Source organism: Lepidochelys olivacea (genome assembly GCF_965140295.1).
Source record: "Lepidochelys olivacea isolate rLepOli2 genome assembly, chromosome: 4".
NCBI classification, from domain to species: domain Eukaryota; kingdom Metazoa; phylum Chordata; order Testudines; family Cheloniidae; genus Lepidochelys; species Lepidochelys olivacea.
In genome coordinates this window covers 39,621,808-39,639,700 of record NC_140414.1, presented here as the reverse complement: position 1 = coordinate 39,639,700, position 17,893 = coordinate 39,621,808, and the positions used below count along the sequence as shown (strand labels likewise).

Below are 17,893 nucleotides of genomic sequence, written 5' to 3'. Positions count from 1 at the left end.
ATATTCCTATGATTTAAAATTATTAAAAAAGGATTGTTGGGGGTGGATGGGGAGAGAGAGATTGCAAACACTGCTGGGGAATGTTTACTTTTAACTTCTAAGTAGTTCCCTGGTCTGTGGTCCCCTGGGGTCTGCAGATTATGTCTAAGATTTCCATAGGGGTCCGCACCTCCATTCAAATTTTTTTAGGGGGGCCGCAAATGAAAGAAGGTTGAAAACCACTGAACTGGTGCATCCTTGTGTTGGAGCATGACCCTGGAGGTGAAAATGACTAATTGTGAAAGTGACTAGTATCAGTGCTGACTGAAAGGGGTGGGGGGAACAGCATAAAAGGAATTGTTTGTTAATAAAGAAAATAGAAGGTGGGGTTTGTAAAATAATTCAGGAAGTTTGTCCTCGCATATGATTTTTAACCTGACAGCATCTATTTAAATTGCTTTGTGGGTACAACTGTGGGTATAGCTGAGTTGTAAGGTGTGAGGGAAATGAAAGAGAGAAGGGTAATGTGTGATGTGTAACATACATAACTGTAAATATCTATTTTAGTGCTGTCCACCCTATGCATTTATAGTGTGTCCATCACTGCAGTATCTAGGGACCAGTACTAACCAGGCTGAGTTTTCTGGCCAGTCATGTATGTTAGGATGTGCAGGAGGCTGAACAGTGGTTGCCGGAGCAGAATCTGACTGAGGAACGATTAATATTATCTCCAAAGTTAATTGAAGGGAATTATTCAAATTAGTAGTAGTGGGGAAGGGAGGGAGAGAGAATTTGATTGGGACAGTTGATCTAATTCTCTTCCAAATCCAATCTCTGAGAAAATGTGCTGTAAGCTTTGTTCTGACATCAGCAGTACTTAATTTTCCCTAGGATTTATATGTTTTTTTACTACTGTAATGTGAACATCGTGGGTAAGATCATTAGCAGCTTCCAGTGCTGGGAGCTTGGGCAGCGTGTCTCATTCAAAGCCATAAAGGAAGTGAACGTGATTAGATGCCAAAGAAGCTAATGCTCAGGGGATGATTTCCTTAATGCTGCAATCTAGTCTAGATTATATTAGTTCCCAGTTTTTGCATGAGCCAGACTGTCTCGTTCTAAACGGTGGAGGATTTTCTAGCCCGGGGGCTACGTTTGCACTTGCAGGAGGTATATGCATGTCACTGTGAGCAAGCAGAAGCTAAACCCCTGCACAGACGGGCACTAAGACCGCAACGCTTCCATTTCCTCTCAGGGTGGATGCAGAAGCTGAGAGGAGGAGACCTCCAGACACGGGTGGAGAAGGATAGGAAGAGGAGAAAAGCAATGCGAAATCAAGGGTATAGCTGAGAGAGACAGAAAGAGAGGGGGAGAGAGAAAGGGGCGATTGAAGGGAAGACGCAGGGGAAAAGCTCTTAGATACTATATTTATATTTAGACATAGGAAGGCATCCCCCCCAGAAGATTGGTCCAATGAACATGTCAGTGTTGACTTTGCAAGAATACGAATTTGAAAAGCAATTCAACGAGAATGAAGCCATCCAGTGGATGCAAGAGAATTGGTAGGTGATGGTTAATGTAGTATTTACCAGTAGCTACTGTAGCTGTCTCTCTCTGAGCATGTGTGTTTTATATCTATGGATGGATTAGACATAATTGACTACAGGGTAATCGCCGAGCCAGTCTCTGTGTATTACTGGCTCCGATGAGGTGCAGTGGTGTGTGTGTATGTATGTATATATAAACATACATACCAATATATGCATCAGTGTGTGCATATGCACATTGGTGTGTGTGTGAATTATTCCAGTGACATAACAAACCACACAACAAAAGCTCAAGGATACTAAGATTGAGAGACTGCCCTGTTTTTCTAATTTTAAAAAGTTATATAACACCGATGGCAATCCCACTAATAAAAAATCTTTTTTTATAATGAGATAAAACGATTCCCCGCTACCTCCTTCCATTTTACTTTTGTTCCTGTTTCGCTCTTGTACCCCTGCCTTTGCCATCTCCCTAATGCCCTTCTTTTCTCCTTGCAACTCCTTTCTGTACGTGTGCCCCATTTCCTCTTTCGGGGTCTCTCCCCCTAGCCTCCCCTTCCCACTGCTCCAGTTACCTCCTTCCAACTCTAACGCAGAAGAACAAGTGAAAAACAAAACACAAGGAACTGTCGAGTCCCCTGCTTCAAATAAAACTTAAACTGCAGCCATGCTCCTATTAACTTTTCATGCATGTCTGTAGCTGGGGAGATCTTCAAGTGACCTGGATTTACAAGAAAAAGAGAAAAGTTAAACTGCGTAGGGGCAGGCGGGGAACGCGTGCTGGAAAAGTTCCCATGCAGGGCACATCATGTCTGCGATGGGTGCCTGACCATCCAGGCACGGGAGGGTACAGCCAGCCAGAGCATGGAGTCGCCCGGCAGGGTTTGTAAAGTGCATGTGTATTCGCCCGGAGGATGTGTGAGACCAAACAAACGGTGGGGTCCTCTAGGTGGAGGATGGGATCTAGAAAGAGCGTGCGGTGAGGTCTACCCAGACACCGGCTGGCGGCATTCACAGAGCGAGAGCTCGCCGACGAGACTGTCTCTCTTTCACAGCGCCCCTTGTCTCTCGTTGATGAGACCGAGAGAGGGGGGGAGTGAGCCGGAGACGCTACCGGGTGGCTGCAGTCAGGGCGCGCGCTCTGCTGCTGCGATGTCGGGGAGCGGGGCTTTCCTCCCTCCGCCCGGGCGGCGGTGGGCCGGCTGGCCGGCGGGTCTCGCTGGCTGGCCTGCCGCCGCGCCGCCCGGGCTGCAGCGCCGCCATCCCCCGGGCGCCCGGACGCACACGTGCGCCTCCCTTTCAAATCTTCCACTCCTCCTCCCGCTCCCTCCCGGGGCTGGACCGGCCGCGGCTGTGGCAGATCATCGCCCCGTTAGCTGCCGCGTGTAAGCCTCCTTCTCCCCGGGCGCCTCACGCCGGGGCCTAGGCTGGTTCCGGGGGGGTGGCGAGGCGGCCCTGCTCTGGTGCACGGGGCTGGGGGTGTCCACAGCTGAGCTGGGGCTGCCTCTGTTCCCGGCTGTGGAAGCAGCTGGAGGCTGGGGTACCTCGATAGCAGCAGCGCCGTGCGCGAGGCCGGGAGAAGAGAAACCATTGCAGCCCCCGACATGGCAGAATTGCTAGCCCCCAGCTTAAAAAATCTTGAGTCGGGACCCCCAAAACGATGAGTGCCTTAAAGTCACGAGTAAGGCTAAGATTTTATCATGGATATTTTTCGTAAAAGTCAGGACAGGTCGGGGCAACAAAGGAAAATTCTGGGAAGCTGTGACCTGTCTTTTTATTAAAAATATCTGTGACAAAATGGGGGTCTGTGGTCCCCACACTGCCTACAGTGGGGCAGCTGTGTGGCGGCTAGGAACTCCGGGGTCCACTGCCACCCAGGGTTGGGAGCTGTGGGGCCCCTGCCACTTGCAGCAGCTGGGGGCTGCAGGGTACCCCAGCCACCCACAGGTCCAGGGGCCTGCGGTGGCCAGGAGCTTGGGGCTTCCCTGCTGCCTGCGGCGATGGGCAGCTGTGGGGTACACCCACAGTCTGCAGTGGCTTGGAGCTCTGGGGGCTGCCAGAGGTGGCGGGGGTACCCCGCAGCTCCCCGCCACCTGGGCGGGGGACCCAGCAGCTCCTGACCGCTGAAGGCTGAAGTCTAAGAGGTCACTGGAAGTCACGGATTCCGTGACTTCTGCAACTTCCGTGATTAAATCATAGCCTTAATCTGGAGACTTAAAACTAATTAATAATACATGTTGGGTTCTTTCTATGTGCCTTCTGGTTTCTCCCACCTTTAGGCTGCACTTGGCTCACATTTATAAGTTTTTCTGGGCAACCAAGAGAGCTAGAAACTTTCTTTGTGTAGGAAATGAAAGCCAAGAGTCTCACCTCATCACATGCTTCCAGGAGCTGGGGCTTTAACAAACACACCAAATATCATGAGACTTCATTATAAAATGAACACTAAAGTGGCCAGGTGAAAAGCAGAACACCCAGTGCAAGGCTCAGAGCCTCCCACCACCTCCTCTGCTGCTGTGGTTTGATTGTGTGTGAAAAGCAAGTGCCTAACCAGCTTTATCTGGTGCTGCACTTCCCCTGTGCCACCTTCCCCTGTCCTGCACCCCTTCCTCTCTCCCAGCTTCCTATACCTCTCATCCCTTACCCTCTGCATCTGCCTTCCAGTGCACACTGTGCCCTTCATTCCTTCACTCTCTGCATTCACCTCCCGCTTTGTGCTATACTTCCCCCCCTCTTTTCCCCTCCCTTTGCCCCTTATGCTTGCTTGTTTTGCTGCACTCTGCCCCCAAACCTCTCATTTCTTTGCCTCTGTGCTGCATCCTTCCCTTCATATCCTGTGTCCCATCCCTTCACATTCCCTGCCATCTCTCTTCTCATCCTGCTACCCCAACACTTTGCACAGTGAGTAACTTCTCTATTTCCCGGTGGGTGATAGAGGAGGGATATGAGCCAGCTACAAGCTAAGGCTGCACATCCTGGGTTTGCTAGGCTGAATGATCCAAGGCCCTCACTGGGGTACCAGAGATGCTTCTGGGATAGCTCAGTGGCACATGTGGTTTCTAGAACAGCAATGTATTAAAGTAACCATTAAATGCTTTGACTTCTCTGTTCACCTGCTGGAGAGATGATTAGGGAAATTAGCTCCTGAAGGGTACCTATTGAGGCACTCTGTTCAGCCTGATTATTTGTTTTGCCTTCGTTTGTTTTTATTTTCTTAGATCTTAAAAATCTTATTAGGCTTAGTAGCTCTGGGTCTTGTTCCTTTTGTTCTAACTCTCTCTACTAATGGAGAAAATTCTCCTCATGATGTAACATTTCAGTAAAGGGGTGGAGGCAGGGATAGTCAATAAGCGGATCGCAGGCCAAATCCGGACCTCCAGACGCTTTTGAACAAACTGCAATTTTTTTTTATTTACTTATCATTATTGTAATTATTTTTGTATTATTTTCTCTGGAGTCTGCACCTTGATTATACCTTGACAAAAAATAATTGATTACCCTGGGGTGGAGGAGATTGTTTCCTCCATAAATACTTCCATAAGCCCACAAGGGAAGCCGTGTGGCCTGATGAATTAATACTTGACTGAAAGTCAGGTGTCTGTGATCTTCTTGGTTCTGCTGCACTTCACTATGTGACCATCACACTGAGGAAATTGCAGAACTGCTGTGTGCCTCAGTTTCCCCAGGTGTAACATGGGGATAATATTGCTTGGATAACTACCTGATAGGGTGCTTTGAAGATTAATTAGTTAATGTTTGTAGATTGCTTTGAAGATGTGTTGTATAAGTGCTAGATAGTATTATTAAAATCCCCTTAAGTGCCTCAATTTACTGCAAAGGTTTGCCTGTTGCAATTCCAATAATATTAAGCTCCCACTCTCTAGATTCAAGGGGGGAACAAACATTTTCATGCTCTTACTTTGTAGTTGAAGAGATTCGGTCATCCGTGTGTGAACTTCTCAATCTAACTTCATCTGTTTTAAGGGTACTGATGAATTAAGACCTCCAGTTCATATTAAACTGTAGGAGGAGAGATTTGCTCAGGTTTGAGAACATTATTGAAAATGAAATGGAGTCATGTCCATTGAGATGCTTTCTGCTTTGTGAGTGTTCCCTTGGAAATGCTAGTAAAAATTCTTTGTAGTTCAAGTAGATGATAAACTTATTTAGGAAATTCACCTCCCTAACAAAACAATCATGTTTCCAGTGTTTTAATTTTTAAGAGAACTTACGTAGTAAAATCCAGTAGGTACAGAGCATGAGGAAAGGCCTCTTTATCTCCCACCTGAGTAACATAATGGGGTTTCTATACACAGATGAAGGATAGTAAATGGCTTCTTGACTTTGTTATAGGCTTGATATGAAGTTGTCTGGACCAGTGTAATTAACATATGGGCCCTAAAACAGGCATATTAAAGGGCATGTTTCAGGGATAAACGTTTTTGGTTTTCTGGCAAATGCAAATATCAGTGGAATAAGCAAAATCGTTGCTTTAAAAAAATCAAGACATTCCTCTGGTGGGAGGCTTTATACTACAAGTTGCAATAGTCTTTTAAGTTAGAATACATCATCATCACCATAACATGGAGGTAGAAAGAAAATCAAATAGGTGTGGCATTTATTATTTCAGTTCCATGTTAGAAATGTATCTTGATAGCTACAGAAAATAAATCTGCAATGTTTTAAATGATTATTCTGAATGGATAGGGTGAAACGGACCTAAGGAATTTACTGTGTCTGCATTTTGTATAGCATGTTTGGAATCTCAATAGTTTATACAATTTTATTCATACAAAGACTCAGCACAGAAGCTGAAGCCTCCAGGAGAGTATGGCAAAAGTGGCTTTACACCCTTTCATGCCTTCTGGATTCTGGGCCACTCCAGTGACCGAAATGTCCGTCTGCAATAGCCCATCCTGGGCTACCCATGGACTGTGATGCAGTCCAGAATCCTCATAGCAACAAGCACTATTGGCATGCTCTCACTCTCCAACTCTGCCTCCAGCAAGCTGCCTACATGGGGACTTTTGACAGTGAATGAGAATTAGGCGCTTGGGCCTTTGAAAATTTCCCTCTTGGAAGCTGAAATTAATGGAGTTCCACTGACATATAGTGGGAGTAACTGTGGTAAATCAGGCCTTCCATGTTTTAACTGCAGATGTTCTTATTTTACTTCATGAAGACTCTGATCCTGCAATGAGGCCCATGGGTGGAGTGCTGTGCGGATGCAGTCCCATTGAAGTCTGGGTCTAAACTGGCAATGTAGTAAATAGCATAGTGTTTTTAAATGCAGGCAAAACAAATGATGAAGAAGAGGAGTACTTGTGGCACCTTAGAGACTAAACTCACGAAAGCTCATGCTCAAATAAATTTGTTAGTCTCTAAGGTGCCACAAGTACTCCTTTTCTTTTTGCGGATACGGACTAACACGGCTGCTACTCTAAAACGAATGATGTTTTTTGTGATCTGTATAAGCTAACATATCTTGTCTTTCTGTTAATATGTGTGTATGTATAATGTAAATACATCCTTCCAGCTATCCCCACAGAATCTCTGGTTCTTTCCCACTTAAAAATTAATTGAGAACGATTCTTCTGGCTGCCAAACGAAGACCTGGCAATGCACCACCCATTGGAGGTGAGATTACTGACTCAGCAGACAGAATCACACAATGCTTTTTTGGGCCAGTAGGCCCACTTGTTATCATAAAATCTTACTTCACTTAATGATGCAAGTATGTTTTTTACATATAGCTGATGGCTTTTTAAAAAATACCAAACTATACCATGTCTCTCACTCTTGCTCTGCCCATCCTTTAGGAACATTGACTTCAGCGGGAGTAAGATTGGGCCCAGTACCTGTTGAGATGATTTCTTAAATTATGCAGCTCCCCCTAAATCCTTGCAAAAAGGGGGAGGGGGGAGGAATATAGGAAATTAGGAAAGTCTGCAGACTCTTGCTTCCCTAGCTAAACAGCTGTATGAGGAGTTAATACATTTTTACTTATTTATTGTATTTATTTTATGTCAGGTAGAACATACATAGAAATTATTTATTTAAAGAAAATTTACATTGCAGTCAGATGTACTGTGAAATGGATTCTAGAGCTGAGTTTCTAGTTTACAGCTGCAGTCAGTGAGGTAGCAAAATTGGTCAGTGATTGGAAAAAATGATAGAAATTAACTGATTAAGCAGTAAATCCTCACTCTTTTTTTCCTTGTATTCCTGCAGACAGCCAGGTTTATGCCAGAAGCACTAAATGACAGTGCTTGTTGTAATTGTCTAGCCAATAATAATTATCTTCTGATGTCTGCTGACACTGTGTTCACCAATAGGAGAGCCTGAGGTCTGTGCTGACTGCTCAGAGACTACGTATGTGAGGTTACGTCATGAGAGAGGGTTTGCCTAAAATCACACACAAACTTTTCCCCTTTCTGTTCTGTGGAACCTTGTATAATGATGTATACTACCAGTAGGTGCTTCTTCTCAAACGGTTTACTTTTTTAGATTTTTTTTCAGGTTTGCTTATTTCTGAAATGTTTTACTCTCTTTAAAACAAACAAACAAATATAGAAAATATACAGGCCAATATCTGCTCTCATGTAACACTGCAGACCAGATGGAGTTCCAGGTATAAGTAAGAGCAGCAGTGGTCCTAAATCTGTAAGTTATTTTGCTACAAATGTTCTTTGGAGTATATTATAGAAAAGGGCTGTTTAATAAGAAAGCTTTTGTACAAAATGAAACACTGTGTGAAGTAAGCCAGTCATTTATTTAATAGGCACAGGCAACTCAAATGTATAAACCTGAGACCAATAGAAATGTTTCTGCAATTTAAAAACAAATTCCAATGGCTGCAATTGTTTTTAACCCTTTATTGTCTGAAACTAACATTGCAGCGCTGAGTGTGATAACAAACAAACTTGAATCTAACAGCTGATTTTTCAGATTCAAAGCTGGGGGAAGTGTAAAAATAAAGAGCATAAACGTTGATAACTCAGTTGGATTTTTAAAATTCATTTGCTTTTAATAATTTGCATAAGCACCATAACTAAAGAAATGTGTGTTGTCCACATATGGAGCCAGTTTTTCTGGTCTGCTTGAGCTATGCTCAACCCAGGTCGAAGGTTGGAGGCATGTATAGAGGGCAGAGATGGGTTTAAGCCACCTTTGTGTTCCCACAATCCTGGGCACTGCCTATCCTCTGGCATAAATTAGAATCATAGACATATAGGCCTGGAAGGGACCTCATTAAATCATATAGTCCAGTTCCCTGCACTGAGACAGCACTAAGTATTATCTAGACCTTCCGTGACAAGCATTTCTCTAACCTCTTCTTAAAAACCTCTAGTGATGGAGATTTCACAACCATCCTGAGTAATTTGTTTCAGTGCTTAACTACACTTACAGTTAGGAAGTTTTTTCCTAATCTAAATGTTCCTTGTTGCAGTTTAACCCCATTACTGCTTGTCCTGTCTTCAGTGGCAAGGAGAGCAATTTATCACCCTCTTCTTTATAACAACCTTTTACATACTTGAAGACTGTTATCTTGTCGCCCCTCAGTCTTCTCTTCTCCAGACTAAACAAATCAAATTTTTTCAATCTTTCCTCAGAGGTCATGCTTTCAAGACCTATAATTATTTTTGTTGCACTCCTCTGGACTTTCTCCAGTTTGTCCACATCTTTCCCAAAGTCTGGTGTCCAGAACTGGACACAATACTCCAATTGAGGCCTTATCAGTGCTGAGTAGAGCAGAAGAACTTCTTGTGTCTTTCTTACAATACTCCTACTAATACACCCCAGAATGATGTTTGCTTTTTTTGCAACAGTATTACATTGTTGATTCATATTTAACTTGTGATCCACTATAATGCCCCAACTCCTTTCCCACAGTACTCCTTCCTAGGCAGCCATTTTCTGTTTTGTATCTGTGCAACTGATTATTCCTTCCTAAGTGTGGTACTTTGCATATCTCCTTAGTGAATTTCATCCTATTTGTTTCAGACCATTTCTCCAGTTTGTCAAGATCATTTTGAATTTTAATTCTGTCCTCCAAAGCTTTTGCAACCTCTCCCAGCCTGTTATTGACTGCAAACTTTATAAGTGTACTCTCTATGCCACTATCCAGATCACTTATGAAGTTATTGAATAGAACTGAACCCAGGATAGATCCCTGCAGGATATAACTTAGAGCAAACTGAAGGTTGTTCTAACTTGTGTGTCCCACTCTCCATGGTTCCCGGAGGTCATTCCAACTGCCAGGGAAGGCGAAAGTACAAGGATTCCTCATTGACTCCACCATTCCCAAGAAATGCCCCCTGCACTAGGGACAGAGAGGGGCAATGCTGGAGAGCTGCTATGTTAACTGTTTGGGATTCTCTTTGCCCAAGTGTAATCTTTAGGGTGGATCTGCTAGCTTTACAGCTATGTTATGCTCCTGGAGCCCCCTAAAGCAATTATAGTGAGGCCAAGAATTTAGTTTAAGATTTTTTAAATAAACTCAAATTCCTGGATTGTAAATATATATTCAACATTTATCATTAAGACTATGATTTAGTCACGGACAGGTTACGGGCAATAAACAAAAATTCACGGCCCATGACCTGTCCATGACTTATACTATAAATACCCATGACTAAATCTTGGGAGGGGTCACTACTGGGAGGGGGGGGGTTCACTACTGGCGTGGGTGCCCCAGGGGGCCACTGCAGAGGGGGTGGACTGGGGCCAGCTGCCAGGGCCACTGAGGAGTGGCTGCTCTGGCCACCTGGGAACTTCTGCCGGGGGCTATTGACAGTGGCTGCTCCTGGCGACCACTGCTGGGGGCTGCCGAGAGCAGCTGGTCTGGCCACCCCCCGGGACCACTGCTCAGGTGGTCCCTGGGGCCTGCCACACAGACTGCTACTCAGGTAGTCCCTGGGGCCAGCTGCCTGGGGCCACAAGCTGGTGCGGCTGGCTGCTAGGTGGCCCCAGTTGCTGGCTGCAGAGCTGCTCCAGCAGAAGTCGGTGTTGCTGGCCCCGGAGCCAGCTGCTTGGGCGGCCCTGTGATCAGCCACACTGGCTGCCACAGAAGTCACGGAGGTCGCAGAAAGTCATGGAATCCATGACTTCTGCAAACTCTGTAACAAACACGGAGCCCTAGTTATGATTTTTGGTGTGGCTAATATATTACTCTGAGATCAATTTTAAGTGTTGATGATGAAATCAGTGTTCCAGGTGTCATGTAGTGAGTTTACTGATTGAAAATGTGGTTATACATTTCTTCAGTAGACAATGTCAGGGACCTGCAGCAGAACCAACACACAGCTTATTGCCTTCAGCTAATGAACCTGGCCTGATTGGCTGAAGACTACAGCAGACACATTCTTAAACCCTGCAGCAACCCTGGACCCTGGCTGCTCAATAGCATTTCACACCTGCAGCTGTGTTTCTGGTTCCACTTCCTAGTCCTGGTCTCCTTGTTCCAGCTCCTGGTCTCCTCCTCCTTGCCCCTGATTCTTGGCTCCTGCTCCTGGCTGCTACTCCAGATCATACTCTGCTTCTGACCCTTGGCTCCTGCTTCCTGGCTCTCAGCTCTGGTTTGCCCCCTGGCCTGTATATTTGGCTTTGGACCCCAGCTCTTACCCTTGGTTCCTGGTCCACAACTCCAGCTTCCTCCCTGGACTTGGTAACTTGGTTCCTGATTTGGGCTCTGGCTACTAGACTTGGTCACCCAGGCTCCAACCATTAGGCCAGTTCCCCATCCTGCCTATTAGACTAGGCTGTCCCCAGCCTAAAAAACAGTAATGGCGTAACAGATGCAGTAATGACATGAGGTTTCCAGCCTTACTGCACAGATCAGTCAAACGTTAGTGTTGATAGAAATCATATGTCAGAACAAGTGTCACACATGCTAAGGATAGACAATCCAATACCTCAGTGATGGATGTAGCATACAAAGCCAAATAGAATAGGAGCATATTGACCAAACAACATGTGGGAACATCTCTTCACCTGACTTGCTTTTTCTTTAGTTAAGATTTGTTCACTTCTTTCTGAATAAGCCTCCTCGTTGGTTTTATTATTTGGGGGCAGAGGGGAAGGAGAAAATGAAATGTTTAGTAGAACTGTGAAGCATCAGGTATGCAGCTGATTCTGTGTAAATGATAAATAACAATAACTTTCCATAATTTTGGAAATAAGTCATGGTTACCTGAGAAAACAATGGACAGAAGTTTTGCATGTGAACCAGTATATTTAGGTATTGCTAGAGTGAATCACAGGTTGGACTGTGACAATATTTGGACGAAATTATCTGAACACTAACGTGGTTCTGCTCTGAAAATAAGCTCTGAAGAACTGGTATTGTGAAACTCTGGCTTCCATGTTAGATTTGTCTAGCTGACACCATGCACTTGGGCATCCTCCACTGCTGAGAAGTGACCAAAACTGAACTCCCTGTCAGCCTGGCAATACCTTGAGGGAGATCAGAGGGAATTACTATCACCTGGTTTCCCTATGCCTGAGTCCCCTCTCCAGCACACCTGACTCCCGCAAGCACAGGGAAAAATCATCACCACATGATGGAACTGATTGATTCATTATTGGTATTGTAGTGCCTAAAAACCCAGTCATGCTGAGCCCCACTGTACTAGGCACTATATAAACATAGGCCCAGGAGTCTTGTTCTGTCCTCTCCCAGGCCATCTGTTCTTCCCCTTTTGTTAGCTGAGCCAATCAGTTGCACCCTCCTAGAGTTTGTGCTGCTGTGACTCCCATGTAGATGATCTTTCTGCAAGGGGTTCTGCCAGGCCAACTTTTGCAACTGCTGGTTCTGGTGTACAACCTGGGATCTGGAAACATGTTTCCAGGACTAAAGATCCCATAATCAGAACTTTGCTGACCATTTTGTGGGTGATGCATGAGGCAGATTGGAATCCATCCCACTGTTCCACAGATGTCTTGACTCTCCAGTGCTAAGAGGAATCAACACTCTTTTGTTTTGTGTGTATGTGGGGGAGGGGGAGTTATGACAGTGTCTTGTGTATCCGGAAGTCATGTTCACTAAAGTTGCCATGTCCACTTTGGGCTCAGTTACTTAGGGCTTTTCCATGAGCCCTGAACAAGTGGCAGGGCATTGTTGTGCTGCCACAGGAACAGACTGGAAGGCAAATTGGACCTCCCAGTCACCATCTTGCCTCGTGTTTTCCCCTTAACTGCAGGGAAAGTACTCTTAGCCAGGTCTCTCCTCGCTCCAATGGGGTTCCACGGTTCACCTGCATAACTGTGTTTGCTGTAGTATGACAAGACAGAGCCAAGGCTCCACCCACTCCCCACTGTGTGTACAAGGTGGGAAGGCATCAGCACTTTGGAAGGTGTTCTCTCTGTACTGCTTCCTGCAGTGCAGGTAGCTGGCACCAGGGTGTAAGGGTATGGTTTGTGCATCTTTCCTCCTTTGCGCTGCCACAAGATCCCAGGTCACAATCTGGCCATTAATGAAGGCTTTTATCATAACCCTTCTTTAAGCCAATTTACTAAATCTGCTGATTTATAGTAATAAGATTGGAGAAAAAAGGATAATTGATATTTTTGCATCTGGCTGTACTGTTTCTGTTTTCATGGTTGTTATACTTTGGATAAGGTGGAGGATGGTTGACTTTGAGCTAGGAATTCAGGGAATTCTGGTTGTGTGGTAATTTGGGTGTGTAGAGTACCTGCCTACATAGGAAATTAAAAATATTCAGGAGGCCATCTCGGGAGCAGAGATGTGGTTTCTGTTCTTATTGCTCTCAGTGATAAACCTCATTAGCATTCAGGGAGCTATGATAGCTTGTTTGTTATAGTACAGAGTCTGTAGGCAGTACGCATGGCAAGAGTCTATAATCCATAATTATAAAAAAGATTAGGTCTGGGGAGAAGTTTTACATTTTTCAAAAATGGAAATATACATTTTAATCTCCACCTATGGCTTATTATTTTAAAATGGAAATTAGCATCGGTCAAGATTTAAAACAAACTTTCAGCTGAATCTGACCTCTTCATTGTAGGCACTAGCTAGCCTTATGTAACCACGTTATCTTATCACTGCTACCCTCACCCTTTCACCTCTTCTGTCTCCTGTTTGACAAACTCACTTGTTGAGTCTAGTTTTATAGGTTTCAGAGTAGCAGCCGTGTTAGTCTGTATTCTCAAAAAGAAAAGGAGTACTTGTGGTACCTTAGAGACTAACATATTTATTTGAGCATAAGCCTTCGTGAGCTACAGCTCACTTCATCGGATGCATTCCGATGAAATGAGCTGTAGCTCACGAAAGCTTATGCTCAAATACATTTGTTAGTCTCTAAGGTGCCACAAGTACTCCTTTTCTAGTTTTATAGTCTTCAATTTAAGTTCTTTGGGACAGGGACGGTCTTTATTCTGTTTGTACAGCACCTAGCACAATGGATCCCTGACCCTGCGTGAGGCCGTCAGCTGCTATTTTACTACTAATAATAACAGGGTGCGGTGCTAGTTCTCACATGTGCGCTGATGTCAGATTAACCTATATTTGAGTTTGTTTCTAATCTCCCCAGGCTAGCAGAAGCAAGCCGTTGAGCCCCTGTGTGGACTCAGTTACTTTGATTACCGTCAGTTACCGTCAGCCCCATTTATTGATTAAAAAGCAGGACAAAGGGACTTCAAAGGGAGTACTGTCTACTCTTTAGCTAGACGAATAGTGACATGATGTAGAGTCTGCAGAGAGTAAGTGTCACATAACGAAGAAATGGTGGCCAGATCTCAGTTGTGCATAGGAGCCCCTATCCCTTGGTGGAGAGAACTAGAGTGTAAACTGTGGGGAAAGGATGTTCAAGATCTGTTGCTATATAGCTGCAGCATCTGAAATCTGCAAACTGAGTGAACAATTTTTTTAAAAAAATCCTCTGTTCTAATGAGCTTTTCAAATTTAATATCTTGATTATAATAACTGACTGCCTCATGTATTCTAGGATATGAAACTTATGCCCAGTGAAAGAGCATTTGTATGTATAAATACCTTCTCTGTAAATCTCAAGCAAACATTAATTAAATGTAACTACACTGGAAAAAATATGACCCCGGGATTGTAAGGGGCTAATTGATACTTCAAGAGGAAGAGACAATGGGCCAAATTGACCTCAGTGAAATGGTCTGTTGAAGACACTGGAATTATACCAGGGATGAACCTGATTCTGTGTTTTGAATGTCTTATATTGCGGTGTATGACCCTTAGGATATACTCAGATGTGGATGAAAGAAAAATGAGATTATTGCATTGTCCCATGGGACATGGAAGGGTAGTGGTTTCATTAACAACTGTTGACAATCCCTGGCTCTTAAAATTAAGTTTCCTTTTAACTTTAATTTGAAGGGAATCATTGTCCTCTCTGATTTGCAGTGCTGATCTCTGTTGCTTATTCTCTCTTCTTTCTGAATGCAGAATTTGTATTGGCATCACTGGGAATTGGGTCAAGTGCAGACAGTCGTCCCTTGGGTAGGGTGAATCGGGCAACCACTCCGGGCCCCGTGGTTTGGGAGGCCCAGCACTTTGACATCACAGTGTCAGATGCAATACTTTGCACGCATCCATCAGCGTGTGCGTGTGTATTGCTCGGGGGGTTCGGGGATCCTGGGGGCCAATTGGGACTGGAGGATCCCGGGGGACCGATGGCCATCCGTGGGGGGATCCTGGTGGTGGTTCTCAGGTTTGCCCCACAGTGCTGGAGATGGCGACAATTGTCCCTGTGTGGGCCTCATGGCTGGTTGCCCTGGAGATGGGGCTGTGGTGGCAGCAGGATCAGAGTCAGGAGACGGCACTGAAGGGGCAGGGGATGAGTGTGGGGCTGTGGGGCGAGCACAGCATGGTGGGGGCATCCCACGGGCTGGGACTTCCCAGCCCCATCTTGCAGGGGTCAGTGCTGTTGTCCCGGGGTCCCCAGCCCAGCCCACTGGCAGCAGGGTCGTGGGAAGGCCCTGGCTCCGGGAGCCTGTGAGAAGCCCCTCGTGGCTAGTTACTTCTGTGCAGGGCAGGGGGCTGGTCTGACCTGCCGGGCCCTGGCCCAGGAGCCCCCCACGGGGGTGCAGAGGAGCTCGGACACTGGCCCCCTGCTAGAGGGTCCATGCACAGCTCAGTCCTGGTGAGGTTTTTAAAAATTATATGAACTACATTATAATTATACAGTTGGGTGCTATCAATATTTAACCTGCAGCCTGGAGCTGTCCTTGAAGTTCACTGTAACCAGATTTCACCTGTGTAAAAAATGTTAAGGGGAGCCCATACAGGCTGATTTGTCTCAGGCCAACATCACTGTAGGGATGGCCCTGAGTGCAGAATATGTAGAACTGCAGTTCTCAGCTTCCAATGATCTTCGGGGAATGGTTGATTGTGAAGCTCTTCTTCCAGTGGCATACTAACTGCCTCCACTACTTGCCACACATTTTCTTGCATTGGCTACTCCAGTACTGACCCTTTACCTCTAGGGTTAATTGGTGCCCCAGAGTGCAGTGGACCTAAAGGAAATCCCCATTCTCTTACAAGAGCAGGGTGAGTATTCTGTACATTGTCTTATGAGTCGTGCTGTTAGAGGCCAGTGTACTCGGCAGCCGTGGGAAAAGAAGCATTTCCTTGATGATACCAAACACAAGGTGAGGGGAGGTTTGCTTTGCAGACAGTACCTGGAGAGATGAGATGGGGAATAGACTGGATGGCCCCTCCTTGAATACCCTGAGAGTTGTGTGGTAACAGCCCATTGGGTCTCCTTTGCCTGACCAGGAGACTAGAGTGGGGGCGAGGCTCTGGGTGCTATGTGGAAGAGAAGTTCAGAATTATATGAATCTAACAAAACTCACCTGGTCTTTGTGTTTTCACTTTTTGTTTCCAAAGTGAAAATTGAAGTCATAAAACCGGTGAAAAGCGAACCTTACCAGTAAAAATAATCAAAATTGATGTGAGCAAGGTTTTACACTACTGTGTGGAACAGGTTGTTTTTATGTGCTTTTCCTGTTCTTCCCCCCCCCCCCCCCAAAAAAAATTCTTGATTTCCTGTTAAAACTCTCAGAGATTATAATGTCAGAAGGGACCAATGTGGTTATCGAGTCTGACCTTCTGTATAACACAGGCCATAGGTCTTCCCTGAGTTCATTCCTGTTTGAACTGGGGCATATCTTTCAGAAAAATATCCAGTCTTGATTTTAAAATTGCCAGGGATGAAAAATCTACCACAACCTTAGTAAATTTGTCTAATGGTTAATTACCCTCACTGTTAAAAATTTGCACCTTATTTTCCAGTCTGAATTTGTTTACCATCAACTTCCAGCCATTGAATGTTGTTAGATCTTTGTCTGATAGGCTGAAGAGCCCATTATCAAATATTTGTTCCCTACATAGGTACTTATATTCAGTGAACAAGTCATCCCTCAAACTTCTGTGTTAAGATGAATAGATTGAGCTCAATGTTGACTTCCCAGTTACAAATACATTACAAGACCTGTTGGCTAGTTTTTAATTGATTTAATGTATGTTATGTTGATTTTTATATCCTTCTGATTTCTTAATGAAACTAACATGCAGTACCAAGTCAAATGTCTTATGGAAATCTAAGTATATTACATCAACATTATTACTTTTACCAACCAAACTTTGTAATCTCATTTAAAAAAAATTAAATTAATTAGATAATGGAAAATAGACCTAACCCAAATTAACTGGCATTAATTATATTATCCTCTTTTAATTCTTTACTAATCAATTCCAATATGAGGCTGGCAGACCTGTAATTACCCAGGTCATCCCATTTACCCTTTTAAAATATTGGCACAAAATTAGCTTTCTTCCAGTCTTCTGGAAATTTCCCAGTGTTCCAAAAATTATTGAAAATAAACATGAACGGTCCAGTGAGCTCCTGAGGCAGCTCTTCTGAAACTCTTGGATGCTGATTATCCAGCTCTGCTGTTTAAAAATACAGCTGCAGTTTAACATCCTCCTGAGTTCCTTATTGAAATGGAAAATATTTCTTCTTCATATGATATGACTACATCTATTTTTCCCAAATACAGAACAGAAATATTTATTGAACACTTCTTCCTTTTGTGCATTATTATTGATAATTGTACCATTTTCATTTAGTAATAAACCTCTACCATTGTTAGGATTCTTTTTCTTCCTTAGGCCTTGTCTACACTACAGGGGAAATTCGATCTAAGCTACGCAATTTGAGTTACATGAATAGTGTAACTCAAATCGAATAGTTTAGACCTACTTACCATGGGGTCCAGACTACATGATGTTGATGGGAGATGCTCTCAGGTCGACTCCCCCTACTCGTCTCGATCTGGTGGAGTACAGGAGACGACGGGAGAGCAATCTGCGGTCGATT

The 17,893-nt window shown here is 44.5% G+C and overlaps 1 protein-coding gene across 12 annotated transcripts in view; it reads left to right on the top strand.

Moving 5' to 3' along the window:
• ELOVL6 (ELOVL fatty acid elongase 6) overlaps window positions 1-17,893 on the top strand; it is a 184,280-nt gene that overhangs the window by 57,531 nt on the left and 108,856 nt on the right. Inside the window, exon 1 of one of the 12 annotated variants that reach the window (XM_084625357.1) lies at window positions 1,239-1,538. The exons of 9 other annotated variants lie outside the window; for them this stretch is intronic. In XM_084625357.1, coding sequence (XP_084481483.1) covers window positions 1,450-1,538 — 89 coding nt within the window. In that variant the 5' untranslated portion in view covers window positions 1,239-1,449. Of the gene's footprint in view, window positions 1-1,238; window positions 1,539-17,893 lie in introns of those variants that run through there. 2 more of the 12 variants (XM_084625347.1, XM_084625356.1) reach the window with 2 other exon arrangements.